At 36.3% G+C, this 19,089-nt stretch overlaps 1 protein-coding gene across 1 annotated transcript; it reads left to right on the top strand.

The window, feature by feature from the left end:
- Positions 1 to 6,292: 6,292 nt before the first annotated feature.
- LOC126932054 (60S ribosomal protein L9-like) lies at positions 6,293 to 7,008 on the top strand. The gene has a single exon (XM_050750507.1). It carries the CDS (start codon positions 6,325 to 6,327, stop codon positions 6,901 to 6,903), a length of 579 nt encoding a protein of 192 aa, XP_050606464.1. The 5' UTR covers positions 6,293 to 6,324; the 3' UTR covers positions 6,904 to 7,008.
- The last annotated feature ends 12,081 nt before the right edge of the window (positions 7,009 to 19,089 follow it).

Below are 19,089 nucleotides of genomic sequence, written 5' to 3'. Positions count from 1 at the left end.
ACACTTAGGTTGATTCCATAACTTGGCTATTGTGAATAGTGTTACAATTAACATGGGTGTGCAGACATCTCTTTGACTACATATGATAAGGGATTAGAGATTAATATGCAAATAACATAAGGGACTCAAGCAACTCTATAGAAAGAAAACAAATAATTCAATTAAGAAATGGGCAAAGGAGCTGAAGAGACATTTCTCAAAAGAAGACACATGAATGGCTAACAGATGAATGAAAAAATGTTCTATAGTTTATTTACCTTCATAAGGGTTTTTCTATTTGGTATCTTTCTATTAGTAACTCACAGAAAATTTTACTCCAGGCCCCAAGTGAGGAATGAAAAGTTGCAATTAGATGTTGTGCTTATCAGTCATCTTGGATATCGAACTGGAAACAGGTTGCTAAGTGAAAGGCATATTGAGAATAGGAACCAACCAATTTTGCTGAGACTTTTAAAACTGCTCAGAGAGAAGTAACTATCTGAAGGGTGAAATCATGGAATGGGCAATATCTGATTATAACTTTAGGTTAACTTGAGTTAAAATTAGCAATTTGTTAAGCCCTTGTAAATAATCTCTAAGTCTTGACACTCTAAAGTGTTCTTTTACTATCTTCTACTAAGAGCTATTGGAATAATGTGAGGCCTGAAGAGTTCTTCTCCTCACACCACCCCATCCCTCAATCCCTAAAACATCTAGTGAAGGAGGAATTGGGAAAAGGTGATGTTTTCATAAATCCTAAAAAAAGAATAAGATTTTGATAGACAGGAGGCAGTAACGTGGAGAGAACAAAGAAATGAAGGTTTCAAAGCTCATTGTTTTGGGGAATGTCCATTACATCATATTGAGGCTTTGTTTCATTTGCTTGCTTGAAGAAAATATGTGAGTCATATGACAGGGAATATAGGGTATAGCCAGAACGTGGAATATGAGGAACTAGAAAGGGGATTTTGAAAAGGTATCTGTAGGCAATGGTTAGTAACTCAACAAGAGTGTGACATGATCTCAGATATATTTTTCCAATAGAATCTGGAAAATTAACTTGGTGTGAAGTTATTGCAGAAGTTATGCCATCAGAGGCAGTGGAACTTGTTAAAATCAATTGTCTAAGCCTGGCCTAAGAAGTTAATAAATGAGAATAAGGGAAAGCTTTACAGATAAAAATGATGGATGCACAATCTGTGGAAAACAAAAAGAAATTAACAGGATTGAGAACTCTTCCTGAAAGTGTGAGGTAAAGAAAAAGGAGCAAAAGGGTTTAAGCCAAGGATGAACTCCAGAAAGTAATGTAAAATTAACAGATATTATAATGCCAGAAGTAAAAGCAAGGTTTGAAGGAAAAATGAATAGAAACAGAGTAATATTTCTTGATCTAGATGTTCTGTTCGGACTTTTATTTGGAAATGTTCTTAGGAATTTGGAATTTCAGAACTGGAATGCAGAAGAGAGATCATGGATTACAGTGTGTGACTCCTGTAAGGGAAAGACAATAGAAGGATCCAGGTAAAACAAAACAAAAACAAAAAACAAACAAATAAACAAAAAAAAAAACAAGAGAAGGTAAAAAGAGCCAGCAAAGATATATGAAGTTCAGAGAGGTAGGAAGAGAACTAAAATAATGCCAGTAGGAAAGCTTTCTGATTCAACTCATTAAAATGCATTACTTCAGGCAATATTTTAACTAGCTCTTCAAGTTCAGAATTTAAAATTTTCTCTAAAACTGTCTATTATCTTTCACTAAAATCTACAAGTAAATACATCAGTTTAAAAAACATAAAAATTGAAAAAAAAAGGGTTTATTCTACGGATAATTTTTGCCAAAATTTGTTTCCTTAAGATTCTAGCTTTTCTGGAGCTGAAAGTGATTTGCACGTTACAATAAAAACATCTATGGCTGGGTGCAGTGGCTCACGCCTCTAATCCCAGCACTTTGGGAGGCTGAGGCAGGGGGATTGCTTGAGCCCAGGAGTTTGAGACCAGCCTAAGCAACCTAAGGAGACCCCATTCCTATAAATAATTTTTTTAAAAAATAGCTAGGCATGGTTGCACATGCCTGTTTTCCCAGTTACTCTGGAGGCTGAGGTGGGAAGATTGCCTGAGCCTGGAAGTTAGAGACTGCAATGAGCCATGATTGCATGACTGCACTCCAGCCTGGGTGACAGAATAAGACCCTTTCTCAAAAATAAATAAATAAATAAATAAATGAATAAATAAATAAACAGAAAAATAAATCTATGCACTCTATCAAGAGAGAAAATTAACTACTTTTCAGAAAAAGACATTGATTCTAAGCTACAATTCTAATTTTAGAACAATATTTCTCTTTTACCTAATTTATATTTTCTCTAAAACAAAAATCTGAGGGAAACTTAGAGCAAAATTTTTCAAATCACCTTCTTGTATTCTAGAAAAGTAAAGATATTTTAAAGGCCATGTTGTCCCTCAGAGTTACTGAAACATTTTACCACATATATAATATTCTTGAGTACCATGGACATGGTACCAGACACATCACAGATACTATTTTATAACTTAAAATAGCATGTAAACACAATATTTTAAGATCAATTATTGCCTAAGCATCATCTGTCCATTCACTCATTCATTTGAAAATATTGATTGTGCACTTGAGATGCATCAGTGACTAAAACAGACAAAAATTCCTGCCCTCTCATTAGACACGGTTGTCGTACAAGACAATGAGATTGAACTCAAACTGTAACTTGACCCTTTGAAATATGGAACATTTGCTGTTAAATTTATCAGTGTATTTATACTCTGTGTGTGTAAAAATATTTTTTTTCCTCAGAAAATCTATGTCTTTCAAATGTGAGGGAAACCAAATGACCTTTACTCCTGTCTACTTTAATAATACTTGGACTGTTAATTTTTACTAAAACATCCTAGTGGCCGCACTCCTCAAAAGCACACACACGTGTATTTTTAAACGAGTTTGTAACAAAAGATAAAAGATCTGATTTCAAACAACTGATCATTGAGATCCCATGTCTCCACTTTGTCCTTCCTGGAGGGAGCATAGATTTTGCACCTAATTAGGTAGTGACTGAGTGATGGATTAGTACTCTCAATGATTTTCTGATTTAGTTGACTAACTGAAAATTTCCACAGGGCAGAGTGCAATTTCCTCATGTGCCCCAATTAGCACTGCTAACTGGGGCACAAAATCGGCATAAAATTGGGCCCTGATTTTGTATCGGCCACCATCCAGAGAATGGCAAAGAGCCAAAAAGACTCCGAGGAAAATCTTTAGCATCCTTCCTTTTGTCATTTGCGAAATCACCCAGTAGTCCACTGCTAATTTTATAGAAAAGTTTACAGTTTGTGGATTACTTTGGATTATCCTAAAAAAAAAATGTGGCTCATTAGGAAGGGTTTGAGGACTGAAAGCCTTATACTCATTGGGAGACAAGAGAGCAATAGAAACACTGGGAATTCTTTTCTGGAAAGTCTTGTGTGCTGAACCCCCAGCAACATCTTCTCTTGTATATGGAAATACATAAAATGGTAGAAGTAATTTTATACCTGATAGAGAAAACTTGTACCATATTTCCATAAATTGTTTCTCTTTGGTGAGGTCCATGTAGCCACATAATAAAAGTTCTTATTTATTATTTACAAGTTTTCTCTGACATCTTTTATAATCTTTCAGAGGTCCACAGAACCACATTTAACGAATAAGACTTTTCAACACATTTGTTTGCCGTTTGAAAGTCCAACATTTTCTTTTACCTAATATTGCATTTTCCTGCTATTTATTCATTTAATAATAGGCTTCAATGCAAACACATAGTAATGTTACCAAAAGGGCAAGTGCAGCAAATAGCCTTATGTGGGAAAGTCAGCCAGCTTTTCCTAATGCAAATTGGGAATCTTGTTAAAACATGATTGTGCATAGGACCTTTGCAGAATGAAAACAACTCTTCCTCAGAAACTCATTTGACTTTGCCTAAATTACACTGAAGCAAAAGGACAATTGTGGCTCTTTCATTAGCCTCTATCCTGTGCTGCCTCTCCTCTGTGCATGCTACAGGCACACACAGTAGTAATATAGGTGAGCCGTGCTTGTGAATGAAGGCACAATTATTTAATACGTGTGCCTGCATTTTGCACAAACCTAATTTGTTCTATTAGGTTGATGCAATATAATGGCAGGTTTTGCTATTAAAAGTAATGGCAGGTTTTGCTATTAAAAGTAATGGCAAGACCGCAATTACTTTTACACCAACCTAACAGAACAAAGATGAAGTAACAGGCTCAAGACAACTTCAGTTTAGGAGAGCATGTAGATATGAGTCAGTCATGGCCTCCAAAACTTAATAACTGCCTTATTCAACTGTGACACTAACACTCCACCTGCACACCAGCAGCATGAGAGTTATGTGGTCCTTCAACAGCCTAAGTAGTGCATTGATATTCTGAGATACACAGTTTTCTTCAATGTGACAGATGCATTTTGCAATTCTGCACACTTTTGTATTATCATTGGCCCAATTACCAATGCTAAGTTAAATTCCCAACAGCAACATTATTTAAACAACTCTTTAGAACACCTTGAAAATATGTCAGATATACCAAAAATGTAATCCAATTCAAGAAGGTCTTGGATGAATTCAAAGGCAAGATGGCAAGACTATGGTTTTGTTGCTGTTGTTGTTGTTTTTGTTTGTTTTTTATATTGCATGCACTACTCTAACAAACGTGGACAAGACTGTAATTATATCCTTTTTCTTGCCCCCAAGCCCCCATATAATTAATAAATAAATAAAACATATATTAAAAACAAGATGGAACATTGGGTCATGTGGCTGTATTCATGAATTTATATTTACAAATTATTTGACCCAGATTATATTTTAACTTACTGGATAAAATTATTCAGTCCCAGTTTTATATTGTTGTTACATGTGGGGATAAGGAGAGAAACAGAATGAATTGCCATTGGATGAGAAAGAGGAAGAGGGGCAAGGAAAAGTAAGAATAACGAGGAAGAGAAGAAGAAAAAAAAAATAAAAGGAAGAGAAAGTAATTTTGGCATCACTTTCACATGGAGTAATTTATGTATAATTAGTTATGCCTGAAAATTCACTGACTATAAAAGCCAAGGGTTGTCTTTCGATGTGTACAATGCCATCTCTAGCATATTTCATAACTCATATCAGTCTCAGTGATTTTGTCTATATCTGAGCTTTTTAATCACATTGTTTCACCTTTTAGAAGGCTGAAAATTCCTTTTTTCCAACTACTGATTGGTGACAAGAATTTTCAATTTCGTAAATGCATTTGAATTCCAGTGCAATCACTAAGACCACATTAAATATATGGACCTGTTGTGTAAAAAGACAGTAGAACATTTTCATAATTCAAAAGGAAAGTTGGAACTTTCTACCCCTCTTACAGGTTAAGGAGGCACGTGATCTGGTATAAGAAAGTCACTTGATTTTGTAAGTTTAACCAATTACATTCATTTTTATTCCAGTTATTGTATTTGTATAATCTGGTACTTCAATAACAAGCAGATATGACTGTAGCCTAAAGAAGATGATGAAATCATAATTACTTCCAACTAATTTATCTTCATCTTCAGTAATAGCCATAGACTTAAGGCTTTTGTGATACTAAGTTTAGTTATCAACATATTTCAGATGTGACTTAGGCTGCTTTAGCATACTACTTCTTATTTTGGGTTCCTTGTTGTCAGTTACATGCTCTGAATTCAATTTTAATATTTCTGTGTTTAGCTGAGAAAGGGAGTCTAGGAATTCCACTAAGGAACCCTTTTAATTTTATGGCTTGTTCTTTAGTATTTTTAAGATGCTCCCATAAACAGCATGTGATTTGATCTTTGCAAAAATACAAGTGAGGAAGGTGAACACATGATATTATCCCTATTTCACATAGGATAAAACTGAGGCTAAGACAGTCAATTTGCTCTTAAGTTAACCATTTGGAATTAGAATTCTATTCTACATTCTCTAAATTGTCTTAGACAAAGTAGAAATCCTTTGTGACAGCTTTAGATGTTTTTAAGAATGAGGGACTGAAATATAATATTAATATCTATGTACAAAAATTATGCAGAATAAAAAGTTAATCACAGACCTAAAGGTAAAATGCAAAACTATAAATCTTCCATAGAATAACACCGGAGAAAATCTAGGAGGTCTTGGATTTGGTGAAGACTTTTTAGATATAATACCAAAAGCACAAACCATGAAAGAAAACATTGATAAACTGGACTTCATTAAAATAAAACACTTTTACTATATGAAAGACACTATTGCTTTCTTTGCTGCGTCTACTGCAAGAATGAAGACCATTCTCAGCAATCAGACTGTCGACATTCCAGAAAATGTCGACATTACCCTGAAGGGACGCACAGTTATCGTGAAGGGCCCCAGAGGAACCCTGCGGAGGGACTTCAATCACATCAATGTAGAACTCAGTTTTCTTGGAAAGAAAAAAAAGAGGCTTCGGGTTGACAAATGGTGGGGTAACAGAAAGGAACTGGCTACCGTTCGGACTATTTGTAGTCATGTACAGAACATGATCAAGGGTGTTACACTGGGCTTCCGTTACAAGATGAGGTCTGTGTATGCTCACTTCCTCATCAACGTTGTTATCCAGGAGAATGGGTCTCTTGTTGAAATCCGAAATTTCTTGAGTGAAAAATACATCCGCAGGGTTCGGATGAGACCAGGTGTTGCTTGTTCAGTATCTCAAGCCCAGAAAGATGAATTAATCCTTGAAGGAAATGACATTGAACTTGTTTCAAATTCAGCGGCTTTGATTCAGCAAGCCACAACAGTTAAAAACAAGGATATCAGGAAATTTTTGGATGGTATCTATGTCTCTGAAAAAGGAACTATTCAGCAGGCTGATGAATAAGATCTAAGAGTTATCCAGCTACAGAAAGAAGATGCAAGATGACTCCTAAGACCTACTTGTGATATTTAAATGATGCAATAAAAGACCTGTTGATTTGGAGCTTCTAAAAAAAAAAAAAGAAAGAAAGACACTATTACAAGAAAGAAAAGACAAGCCACAAACTGGAAGAAAATCTTTGCAAAACATCTATCCAATAAAGGACTGGTATCCAAAAATATACAAAGAATACTTAAAACTCAACAATAAGAGAGTAAACTACTCAATTTAAAACTGGGCAAAAGATCTGAACAGACACTTCATCAAGGAAGATATATTACTGGCAAATAAACATATGAAAAGATGCTCAACATTGTATGTCATTAGAAAAAGCCAGTTAAAACAAAAATGAGATACCACTACACACCTACTAAAAGAACCAAAATCTGGAACCCTGACGAAATCAAATGCTAGTGAGGATAGGAAGCAACAGGAACATTCATTCATTACTGGTGGGAATGCAAAATGGTACAGCCACCTTGGAAGGCAGTTTGGCAGTTTCTCACAAAACTAAACATACTCTTATCATATGATCCAGCAATTGTGCTTCTTGGTATTTACCCAAAGGAATTGAAAACTTATGTCCACACAAACGCCTGCACATGCAGTTTTATTCATAATTGCCAAAACGGGGAAGCAACCAAGGTAACCTTCAAAAGGTGAATGGATAAACAAACTGTGGAACATCCAAAAAAGTTAAAATTAATTAGCAAGAAAAAGGAATGAGTTATCAAGCCACAAAAAGCCATAGGAGACACTTAAATACATATTACTAAATGAAAGAAGCCAATCTTAAAAGGCTGCTATATAATTCCAGTACTATGTAATTCCAACTATATGACATTCTGGAAAAAGTAAACATTGGAGGCATTAAAAAAAATCAGTGGCTGCTAAGAGTTTCAGGGGGAAGGAGGGATGAACAGGTGGAGTCCAGGGGATTTCCAGAGCACTGAAATTATTCTGTGTGCTATTACAGTGTTGGATATGTGTCATAATCTCTTTGTAAAAACGTATAGAATGTGCAACGCAGGCAGTGAGCTCTAATGTACACTATGGCCTTTAGTAATTAGTAACGTATCAATATTGTTGACCAATTATGACAAATGAGCCACACTAACATAAGATGTTAATAAAGGGGAAACTGCTGCGAGTGGGAGTTTGGTGCATGAGGAGATATTTGGGAACTCTGTATTTTCTGATCAATTTTTCTTTAAAGTAAAAACTGATTTTAAAAAGTATCTTAAAAAATACAACTATGTTGGAAAAACATATAGCAAAATGTCCTTTCAATTTTCTGTGAAACTTGTTTTTACAAAATTAGTAAAGGAGAAGATTATTAGCCTCTGATTTAACCAGCCCATAACATGTGCATGTAACTGTTCAGAGTGAAAGATGCAGAGATAAATTTGTAATTCTTCTTCATTCAGTGAATCCCCAAAGCCTTAAATCTTAAGCTGTTTCACCTGCCATGCTTAAAAACAAAAACTAAAATCTTATGCACAGTGAGCGCTAAAGGCAGACAGTAATCATGTTTATGACAAGAAAATGTGTGTGAGTGATGTTTACCTGCATTTAATGATGCATGTTGCGGAAGATTTTTATCTGGAGCTCCTATTATTACAAGTATAACAGCACAAATATGAGCATGAGCTGTGCCCATGTATAAAAATACATATAGACATTCAAACACAGATGCAGCTTATGCATGCAAAAATGTACTTTGAGTTTAATTCTCCACAGGTAAATGTATCTAAATTATAACTTTCTACACAAAACTCTCAGAATTGGAACTCCCTCATTTCTTTCTGAAGTGCGATAATATCTATTTAACTTTGATCATGAAGCCCTCAGAAAGGGACCATGTCATCTTCCCCACTTGGAATAATGGTAGAAATTCTATCAGCCCCACAAATAACAATTAACAATAATAATAATGGTAATGTGAGAGCCAGTGTAAGCTATAATAATACCCTAGATGAAATGAAGATCTGCCATCCTCTCTATCTCTATGCTCCGCCAGCTTGCTAATCAAACACTGGCAGAATGAACTGAAGTTTAAATGGCATCATTATTATGATTTAAATATAAGTTCTTGTGAGAGACTGACAATCTTGGAAAGTAAAGTCATCCATTTATTCACAAAATCAAGAGAGCACTTGCAGTGAAAAAGCTCACTTCCCCTCCACTGACCTGCCAAGTAGCTTGAACTCTTTTCCAAAAGACCACATCTGGTGAGAATAGAATCTTAACCATTAGGGTGCAGATGCCCACATCATCATAACAAAAATAACAGTGCTGGCAAACTGGGGACATTAAAAAAAAAAAAAAACTCTATATGCTGTTCCCTGAAGACTCATAGCGTGTTCAAGCTACTGCGAGTCTCAAGAATTCCACATATTATTCCTCCTTTCTTAGGAAGTTTGTCTATAATAGAACTTAATTAAACCAAAGCTGTGAGGGACATTCAGCTTGCATTCTATCTCCAAATGTTACTGCATGAGTTTCTGAGGGCCCAATAATCTATAGGGGCTTGATGGGAAAGAAACGTACAAGCAGTTAGTCTTTCCTGACTCTCTACTTACCAGTCTACCCAGTTCTTTGTTTCTGTGACATCTCAAAAGTCATAGAGGACACCACAAGCAGATTAAAATATTGATAACCAAATTTCCATTGCGCTTTCTCTGAGCTTCAACAAACATCATTCCACACTGTTGTGGTCACAACTGACTTCTTTGAGTTCCTCATGATATTTTATAATTACTTCATGGTCCTTTTCTTTATCCCTGAGTCAGCAGCCTCCGGAATGAAATTCTCTTTTACTGGGACAAATCCTAGCTATATATACAATAATACTAAAAACAGATTCACTTTTTGACCTTCTACATTCCTTATTTGTATTAACCAATTCAATCCTCAAAACCACCCTATGAATATCTCCATTGTACAGATGATAAAACTGACGTCAATTTCACAGAACTGGTATTTGATGGAACTTATTTATAGGGATAGGTAGTCATGTTCTTCTTCGTCCCTTGCCAATAGTTTGAACAATATAACACTAAGTACACAAGATGCCCAATACTACATAAATTGTAAATAAATTCCATTTGATTCAAATTAGGTTCAAGGGAAACAGAGCTTTCCCCACCAAGACACTCTCTAATTTGGATCATCATATTATGGTCCTGTACAGCGAGAGCCTCCATCATCCTTTCTACCTCCTCCTCATACTTCCTTATGGACAGCCAGCCTCACACCAAACTTATTTCACTGCAGTATAGTCTGTTCCTAAATATTTCTACAGTCAGAATATTCTTTCCACTTTAGCACTATTTGGTTTCTCTCAAATCATCACAGATAGTATTTGATAAATGACTAAAATCCAGGAGAATTCCTTAAGAATCATTTCAAAAAGGCATTTCATGTCTGAATATAATAATTCAAATAAGAACAATAAAATCTGAGTGGAATAAGTCAGAAAGAATCTGATGCAAAAATATTATAAGTTCTATATATAATGAATATCTAATTCTCTATGTCTTAATTTTTCCTGAACTACCTTAACCTTTTTCAACCAAAACCAAAATGAAACAAAACAAAACAAAATCCGGAAGCACCACTACCAAAACACATACATACCCACAAACACACAAATATATATGGACATTGTAAATGAGATTTTAAAAATTAGATGTTATAAATGGTTCTAGTTAATAAATAGTCTCACAGTAGGATGTAAAATGAATGTCATCATTTGACTAAAAATGACCAAAGCAAATATTGTTAATTGATTGTATTGGTCTTTCCCAACAAGCTGGTATAGTGTATTAGAATCATTTTTTAACAAACTCTTCATGCAGGAACATCTAGAGTTGGATTGTAAGATGAAATGTATTTTCCATATTTGATTTAGTTAAGTTATATCATATACAAATTTCCTAAGAACATAAAAATGCCATATCAACTTAGCTATTTCTGGCAAAGATATTGTTATACAAGCCCCAGATGCAGAAGAAAAAAAAAAAAAAAACACATGTATTTTATTCTGTTGTGACTCTCTTTTTTTCAAAATTATCATCTGTCACAATTAAGTATCCAGCATTTTGTGTTGGGCAGAGGACTCAGCTGTAGCCCTCATAGAACTCTGTTTCTCATTCAATAAGTGGTTTATTTCATGTTTCTACCATGTTGAGCTGTCAACCAAGCATTTTTATTTTTTTAGGTCTTCTTTACTGTATTTTCCCTTTATATAAAAAAAGACGTAATTCCCATTTAATCAATCTGCTGGCTTTATTTTCCAAGGAACAAGGAAATGTACATTAAAGGGAAGCAGGAGAAAATCTAAGAAGCTGAATTCTACAAATAATTTGCTTGTAAGTGCAGCAAAGGGAGGACTTTGCTTATAATTCCGATATCCTATGTAGGATACAAATCTTAAGTATTTTCAAAGCAACTGTTTTATAAAACAGAAAAGTATGGAAACACACACACAAAAAAACACTATTCCCCATAGGAATCAAAAGAAAAACATCTCAAAGTTCATTTCCTATTTGTTAAAAATTCTACATATTTTGAATGAAAAATCAAGTTGAGAATGGCTTTTATCTTAAATGAACTCAGCCCCAGTATTATCAGACTCACTATCCTCTTTTCAAGAATTATACTACTTTCATATGGTGCAGGGTTAGTTTTATACAAAATAATTATATAGAACTGATTAATTTTCCAAGAATTGTTTATTTAAGATTGATAATTCTCTAACAAGAATGGAGCACATCATCTACAGTGTCTTATTTTTTTTTCTCCCCATAAAGAGGTAGACATATTTTCCTATCCTTGCTGAAAACAACACTGATGAAAACTGGCAAATCCTGGGAGTATCCTGTAGGACAATTAATTGTTTTAGGGAGTGGTGGTAATATTGATTATGAGCCTCAATATTTAGTCTAGCAGCAATCTCCCATTTTTCCACCTTTTCCCTGAAACTTTAACCACATTGAATTGGGAGGGAGATCAGAGTGTACAATATACATTTTTAAAATTCTTGAAAAATCTAACAATTATAAATGATTAGGCAAGAAATGCAATTCCATCTTTTTTTAATCAAAAAATTTTAGAGATAGAAGATTTACAGGGTATTTCATCAATTGTTTTAAGTTGTAAAACCATCTTAAGAAATTGAGAAATAAAGTAGTTCAGGGCTTTTAGGAACGTCATAAAATTAAGTAGAAAGTTGACTGCAGATTCCTACTCCAGTATAGTTTTTACTACCTCATATTATCTCTGAAATATTTTGTACATTTTATGTCTAGTAGGCTTGTTGATATATCCTTTACTAATTTTTCTTTTACTTCTATCAAAGAGCTTCCAGGCATGCATGTAGTCAACCCCTCATCAACTGGAGCCCCTATGAGATACGGCATTCCATATTCTAAAGATGTAGAGAAAACATAGCCATGAGAACATCTTCTTCTTATAGATTACACAATTTTAAACCAATACAACATTAAAATAACTATCAATTATCAAGATAAAATACCCTTGTAATCTGGATCTAACAATGTTAATTCATCTTTATAGTAAATAAGACATGAGAATAGGTACATTGTCAATATAGACAAACCAGAGAGTTTGGGATTTAGAAAATGTATGGGAGAACTGCTTAGTTCTTCTTAATAAACAGATGTCAGTAGGCTTCTCCACTGCACCCTCTACAGGCAGTGGCCTCAGCTTTATCCTGGACATTTCTACTTCAGAGGCCAACACAGCCTAGAGAGAACATTCTGTGTTCTCTCAACCTATTCATCAATCTTTCAGAAACTCAAGATGAAGGCCCCTGTTTCTTTACTTTCTCATTTCCTAGAACCAGCATCACATTTCCTCCTAGTTATCACTTCTATTTTTATCACACCTTAAAAGGCTCACATCTGATTTCTTTAAACTTTTTAGAATGGACATCCCTACTTGTGAATGTTTACTGATTTATAAATTAATAAAAACCTATTTATAAATTATGACCCTAATAATGATTTGTACATTATAAAATATATATAAAACACAGATTTTTTTTTGAGATGAAGTCTCACTCTTGTCCCCCAGGCTAGAGTACAATGGTGCAATCTCGGCTCACTGCAACCTCCGCCTCCCGGGTTCAAATGATTCTCCTGCCTCAGCCTACTGAGTAGCTGGGATTACAGGCATCAGCCACCATGCTTGGCTAATTTTTTTGTATTTTTTTTTTTAAGTAGAGAAGGGGTTTCACTATGTTGGCCAGGCTGGTCTCGAACTCCTGACCTCAAGTGATCCACCCACCTCAGCCTCCCAAAGTGCTGGGATTACAGGCGTGAGCCACTGCACCCAGCCAGATTTTTAATGAGATGGTGACACAGTAACAATGTTTTAAATGATTTTTAAGTTTCTGTTAATGGTATGCAACATCTTTGTGTCCTCCTTAAAAAAATATTATTAACCTTCCCAGGTGTGGTGGCTCACATAATCCCAGGAAAGCAGGATATTTCCCTGACCCCTTTGTGGGACTTGTGACAGGGATCCCTCGCTTACCCAGGCTGCAGCTTTCAACTCCTCATGGGAGAGAGCGTGTGAGCAAATGAGGCAGGAACTGGAGTGTACAAATGCTGGAATCATCTGGCTGCTTCAGCACTGGCAGAAGCAAACTCCACTCACTAGGACCCGCTATGCTCCACCCCTTGCAGAAGGGACCATGCAGCTAAGCAGGTGCAGGAGCCAGGGTGAGCGCTTTTGAATACTGGCATGAAAGAGCTCCATGCTTTGCATGCCCTGTGGCAGCATCTAGGGAGTGTATCCGCAACCCCTGAAACCCCAAAGAGAGTGTTACAGTGCTCTTTTAGCTCTATGGGTCACCAACAGCTTAAGTGTTAACAGCTCAGTGGGCCCTCTTCCTTGTCACATGAGGCAGCTGCCTTCCACCAGCAAGGGCAAAGGGTCACTGTGATAGCCTTTTGTATCTGCACTTGTGGCTCCCGAGCTCTTGTCTAGCAGTCAGGAGAAATGAGGTTGCACAAACGAATTGAAGGATGATAAATGCAGGAGATTGTATTGCCCATGAAAGTGGCTCTCCAGTAGGAAGGGGAACTATAAAGGGGACAGGGTGGGAAGGTAATCTTCCCCTACAGTCTGTCTGTCTCCAGCTGGATTCTTCTCTAAAGTTATGTCCTCAGGCCGCTTCTCCGACATCCAACCTAGTCTCTGACATCCAGCTGCTTCTCGCCGTTCAGCTGGCTAAGTCTGGGGTTTTTATGGGCACAGGATGGGGGGATGGGGCAGGCCACGAGTGGTTTTGGAAAAGGCAACATTCCAGCAGGAAAAGAGAAATATAAGTTCTCACAAATATAAGTTCTATAGAGAAGAACAATTCTTCTCTAAAGTTATGTCCTCAGGCCGCTTCTCCGACATCCAACCTAGTCTCTGACATCCAGCTGCTTCTCGCCGTTCAGCTGGCTAAGTCTGGGGTTTTTATGGGCACAGGATGGGGGGATGGGGCAGGCCACGAGTGGTTTTGGAAAAGGCAACATTCCAGCAGGAAAAGAGAAATATAAGTTCTCACTTTGGGCTGTGGTCTCAGACTTTTTGGCTTCAGGATGGGGCTTTGCCAGGGACCCACTCTTTTCTGCCTCCTGTCATTATCTCCAGAATATCTCTGCCTCCTGTCATTATCTCTAGCACTTTGGGAGGCCAAGGCAGGCAGATCACTTGAGGTCAGGAGTACAAGACCAGCCTGGTCAACAATGGTGAAACCTTGTCTCTACTAAATATACAAAAAAAGCCAGGCATGGTGGTACACACCTGTAATCCCAGCTATTTGGGAGGCTGAGGCAGACAAATTGCTTGAATCTGGAAGGCAGAGGTTGCAGTGAGCCTAAATTGTGCCATTGCACTCCAGCCTGGGTGACGGAGTGAGTGAGACTCTGTCTCAAAAAACAAAACAAAACAAAACAAAAGTCAACCTTATTTTAGTGACAGTAATGTGAATAAATTCACTGTATTATTTTAAAAAATATTTTTAACACTTAAATTACATAGAAATTCTTGATTCAGTTTATTTCAACCATTGGTCTTAATGTATGTCGCAGCTTAAAAACATACTTTGTAAGACTATGTAGATAGATGTAAGAGAAGTGCATCAGTATTTTTACCTTCTAATTAATTATAACCATTTTTCAATATTATGCACAATTTGCACAAAGGTTATTTGTTTAAATTTATCTAGTAAATTTCCACACTCCCTGATGTCACTCATTTTTTTTTTTACAAACTAATTGGAAATTGTAGCATTTTAATATTATAACAAATGAGTTCAATGCTCATTAAAATTCTTCACTTGGCAGGTTTTAAAATGTTATGAATTTCCAAGTTTTTAATAATAATTGTCATCTTAACAAACAGTAATTACAAACTTCCTACAAGTCAAGCAGTCTCCTAGGTTTTCTATTGTAACTCCATTTAGTCCTCATAGCAATGCTATAAAATAGGTGTTATTTCTTATCTCTAGTTACACATGGACAAACATGTAACAGATTTTATAAGTGACAGAGCATTTTTCCCAACACCTTCTAATAACTCTTCATGTGATCAGTTTTTTTGAAAAGTTGTCACTTTCTCAGCCATGTATCTTAACTTGAAGAAACAGTCAAGTGTAAGAGAGTGGGTGTGGGTTTGTGCACACGTGTGTGAGTGTTTATGTGTTTAAAAATATCTGCTATATATCATGCTATGTAACGCCATTTATCATCCTAGAAAATTGTAGCAAATAGGGAACACTTTTTCTGGATAAAAATTATTAACCTAAAGAACACTTTCACACATTTGGTAACAAAATAATAAACAGTGTCTATATGAAATAAAGATTTCCATGATCACTGTCAGCATCTTCACATAGTAACATAAAGATTTGATCAAAAACATAATCCCATCTGGGCACAATGGCTCACACTTTTAATCCCAACACTTTGCAGGGGCAAGACGGGTGGATCGCTTGAGCCCAGGAGTTTGAGACCAGCTTGGGCAACATGGTGAAACCTCATCTCTACAAAAAAACAAAAATTAGCCAGGGTGGTGGTGCACATCTGTATTCCCTGCTCCTTGGGTGGCTGAAGCAGGAGGATCAACTGAGCCTGGGAGGTCACAACTGCAGTGAGCTGTGATCGTGCCACTGTACTTCAGCCTGGGCAACAAAGGGAGAGCGTCTCTAAAAACAACAACAACCACCACCACCAGCACCCATGTCATCCCAAATCCACTACACCTGGCATGTAAAAACTGCCATTGGCTGCAATAAGGTGAGAGCAAACCCCAAATGAAAGGAGCCATCATCAAGGTTTCTTCCTATTCCTGCACCCTAGCTCTAAACACAGATTTCTGACACACTGTCCAGGGTCAAGCCGTATAGAAATGCATAATTTCTTTCCTATTTTAAATGAAAATAACTATCGCTATTTTAATGGTTCATCCGGCACTTCCCCAGCATTTTGAGCATCTGTGTTGGAGTTTAATTCTGCCTTCACCTGTCCTGCCATGGGAGGTAGAAAAGTTGCTAACGTCTGTTGTTGATGATGTGAATATATCTAGACTAGAACTGGATGATCTTTTCTGGAGACCTTTGAGGTTTCTATAGTTCCAGAATCAATGTCCATGCCCTCAACTGATATGTAAAGGAAAGTAAATGTACAGATACTGCACACCAGCTCTCTACTTGCGGAGATAAAATGATCCGAAAATAGCTGGGGAGAACTCAGCCCCATATTCCACAAGGCAGAATCCTCCACCTTGTGTCAGGATTCAGGCCAACTGGAAAGATGAATCCAAAACATTATTTTTGCTATGGCACCATTTTCTCTGCAATTAAAAATATATTGAAAAGGATTTTGGTCAAAAGAACTCTAAATTAGAAGTCAAGGGATATTTAATATTTTGTAAACCTCAATTTACTCAACTGTCAAATGAGGGTGTTAGTTGTAGATCAGTAGTTTCCAAATTTTATTTTTCCAGCAAAGCCTTTCTTCCATGACAACCTAGGTGGCATGATAAAAGTGAATGGGGAAGAGGGCCCAAGATGCTCCTTCCCTCCACTACGGTGGCTTGCAAGGTCACTCCAGGGTACCTGGAAGTGCCACAGAACACAATTTGAAAAACACTAAACTAGGTCTCAAGGGCCCTCTCTAGCTCTAAGAAACTATGATCGATGAGTCAGGATACCTAATTCAGTTTTATACCTTTTTCTTGCCTCAACAGAGGATGACTTAATATTATAAAATGGTAAATTTATGTAACTCTGTCACTTAAAGGCAGAAAAATTGTAGTCTAGCCAATTCTACTGAAATGCTTTCATCTAAACAGAGTTTATCCTCAATAAGTTCACTAAGGTTATCAACTAGACCCTTTGTACTCAACCATTCCTAAATAAGTTGTCACTATTCATTAACCTTTTTCTTTCTTATTAAATAGCAGCATTAGAAATCATCAATAGATGAGTGCTCAAACTGTACTTCTCTTGATGTGTATTCTTATTTTTGCCTTGCTTTTTGAGGTCAGCAAACAAGCCAAAAGCCCAGGAAGGCACCGAGGCAATGGGGACATGGCTATATAAAGAAGGCTTTCATTAACCTTGCTGACCCACCATAATTTCAAATGTCAGCAGCTAATCAGAGACTCACTGACATCATCAGCGGATGGAGGGAAGAGATATCCTGTGGGATCCATCTTTTCTCTAAGTCTGAAATATATATTTATAACGCCGCAGGGTTACTTTTGTTATGAAATGATGGTGAGAAAATTCCCTTCTACTATTGAAATACATGCTTCTAATGCTGAAGTTAACGATTAATTTTGACAGAACAGCAAAAACATTTATTTAAATGTCAGAAACTGACTACATTATTGGCTTCTCTTCTACTAAATTCTCCCATGGCATTTTGACAACATGGGCAGCTGTAATGCTTGGCTCACTAATCCAGAAAAGAAAAGGTAAGCTAAATTATATTTCTTTTCTTATAAAGGATTTTTCTCCATGACTCATTTTCATCTTATGGGGGTAAAAAGAAACACAGAATAAAGTATTCATTATTGCTTCAATTGCTACAGTTTGTAATATAATAAAATGGCCAATAATTTGTCCATTCCCCATAAGCAGCCATCTAAGATGTATAACAGAATATTTTAATGAATTCTACCAAATCCAAAAGAAATAGGAAGTGAATGTTTACCTAAGAAAGAGGAGAGTTTGTAATTTAAATTTTATTTATTTCATAGCTTATATAAAACTTACATTTAAAATGGGTTTCTTTTGTCAAAACATTGCTTGGATCATTTGTGACCCAATAGTCCTGGCAAAATACACAAATAAATATGCAATGACACTTCATGTTTGTAACACATTTAATGTACAACTTCTGGTGTCTACAAATTATTTTACATTTCCAAACTCTTCAGATACTGTTTTTGATTTGAGACTCTTGTTCTTTTCATTTAACTCAGCAATCTTGTCCCCAGTCATCATAGAGGGAAGGAAGAGAAGAGTGAGACCATGAGAGGCTGTCACCTGATAGGAAAGAGACACCTTTACGTTTAATCCAATCCAACTCCGTGTATTTAAAATATATTCCCTAAAGACTTGACCTTATACTTTACAGCAGTTAGGTGATAGAAACTAAAAAATTGAAAGCTGAAATGAATCATGTGCTCTCTGGAATAAAATATCAATATATGAGAGTAAGGAAAACTAAGAAGCATAAAAAGAAAAGAAATTGAGACTATAAAGAGAGAAAAATTCTAAAAATTAGAGTTTAAATGAGGACATCAGCACTGTATTAGTCTGTTCTCACACTGCTATAAAGAACTACCTGAGACTGGGTAATTTATAAAGAGAATAGGTTTAATTGACTCACAGTCCCACAGTCTGTTTAGGTAGCATGGCTGGGGAGGCCTCAGGAAACTTATAAGCATGGTGGGAGGCAAAGGGGAAGGAGGCACATCTTCACATAGTGGCAGGACAGAGAGAGAGAGCAAAGGGGGTTATGCTACACACTTTTAAACAACCAGATCTCATGAGAACTCTATCACAAGACATCACTAGGGGGATGGTGCTAAAACATTAGAAACCATCCCCTTGATTCA

Source organism: Macaca thibetana, chromosome 12, assembly GCF_024542745.1.
Source record: "Macaca thibetana thibetana isolate TM-01 chromosome 12, ASM2454274v1, whole genome shotgun sequence".
Classification (NCBI taxonomy): Eukaryota; Metazoa; Chordata; class Mammalia; order Primates; family Cercopithecidae; genus Macaca; species Macaca thibetana.
Note: the sequence above shows the minus strand (reverse complement) of the source record. Positions and strands in the feature narration are given on the sequence as shown.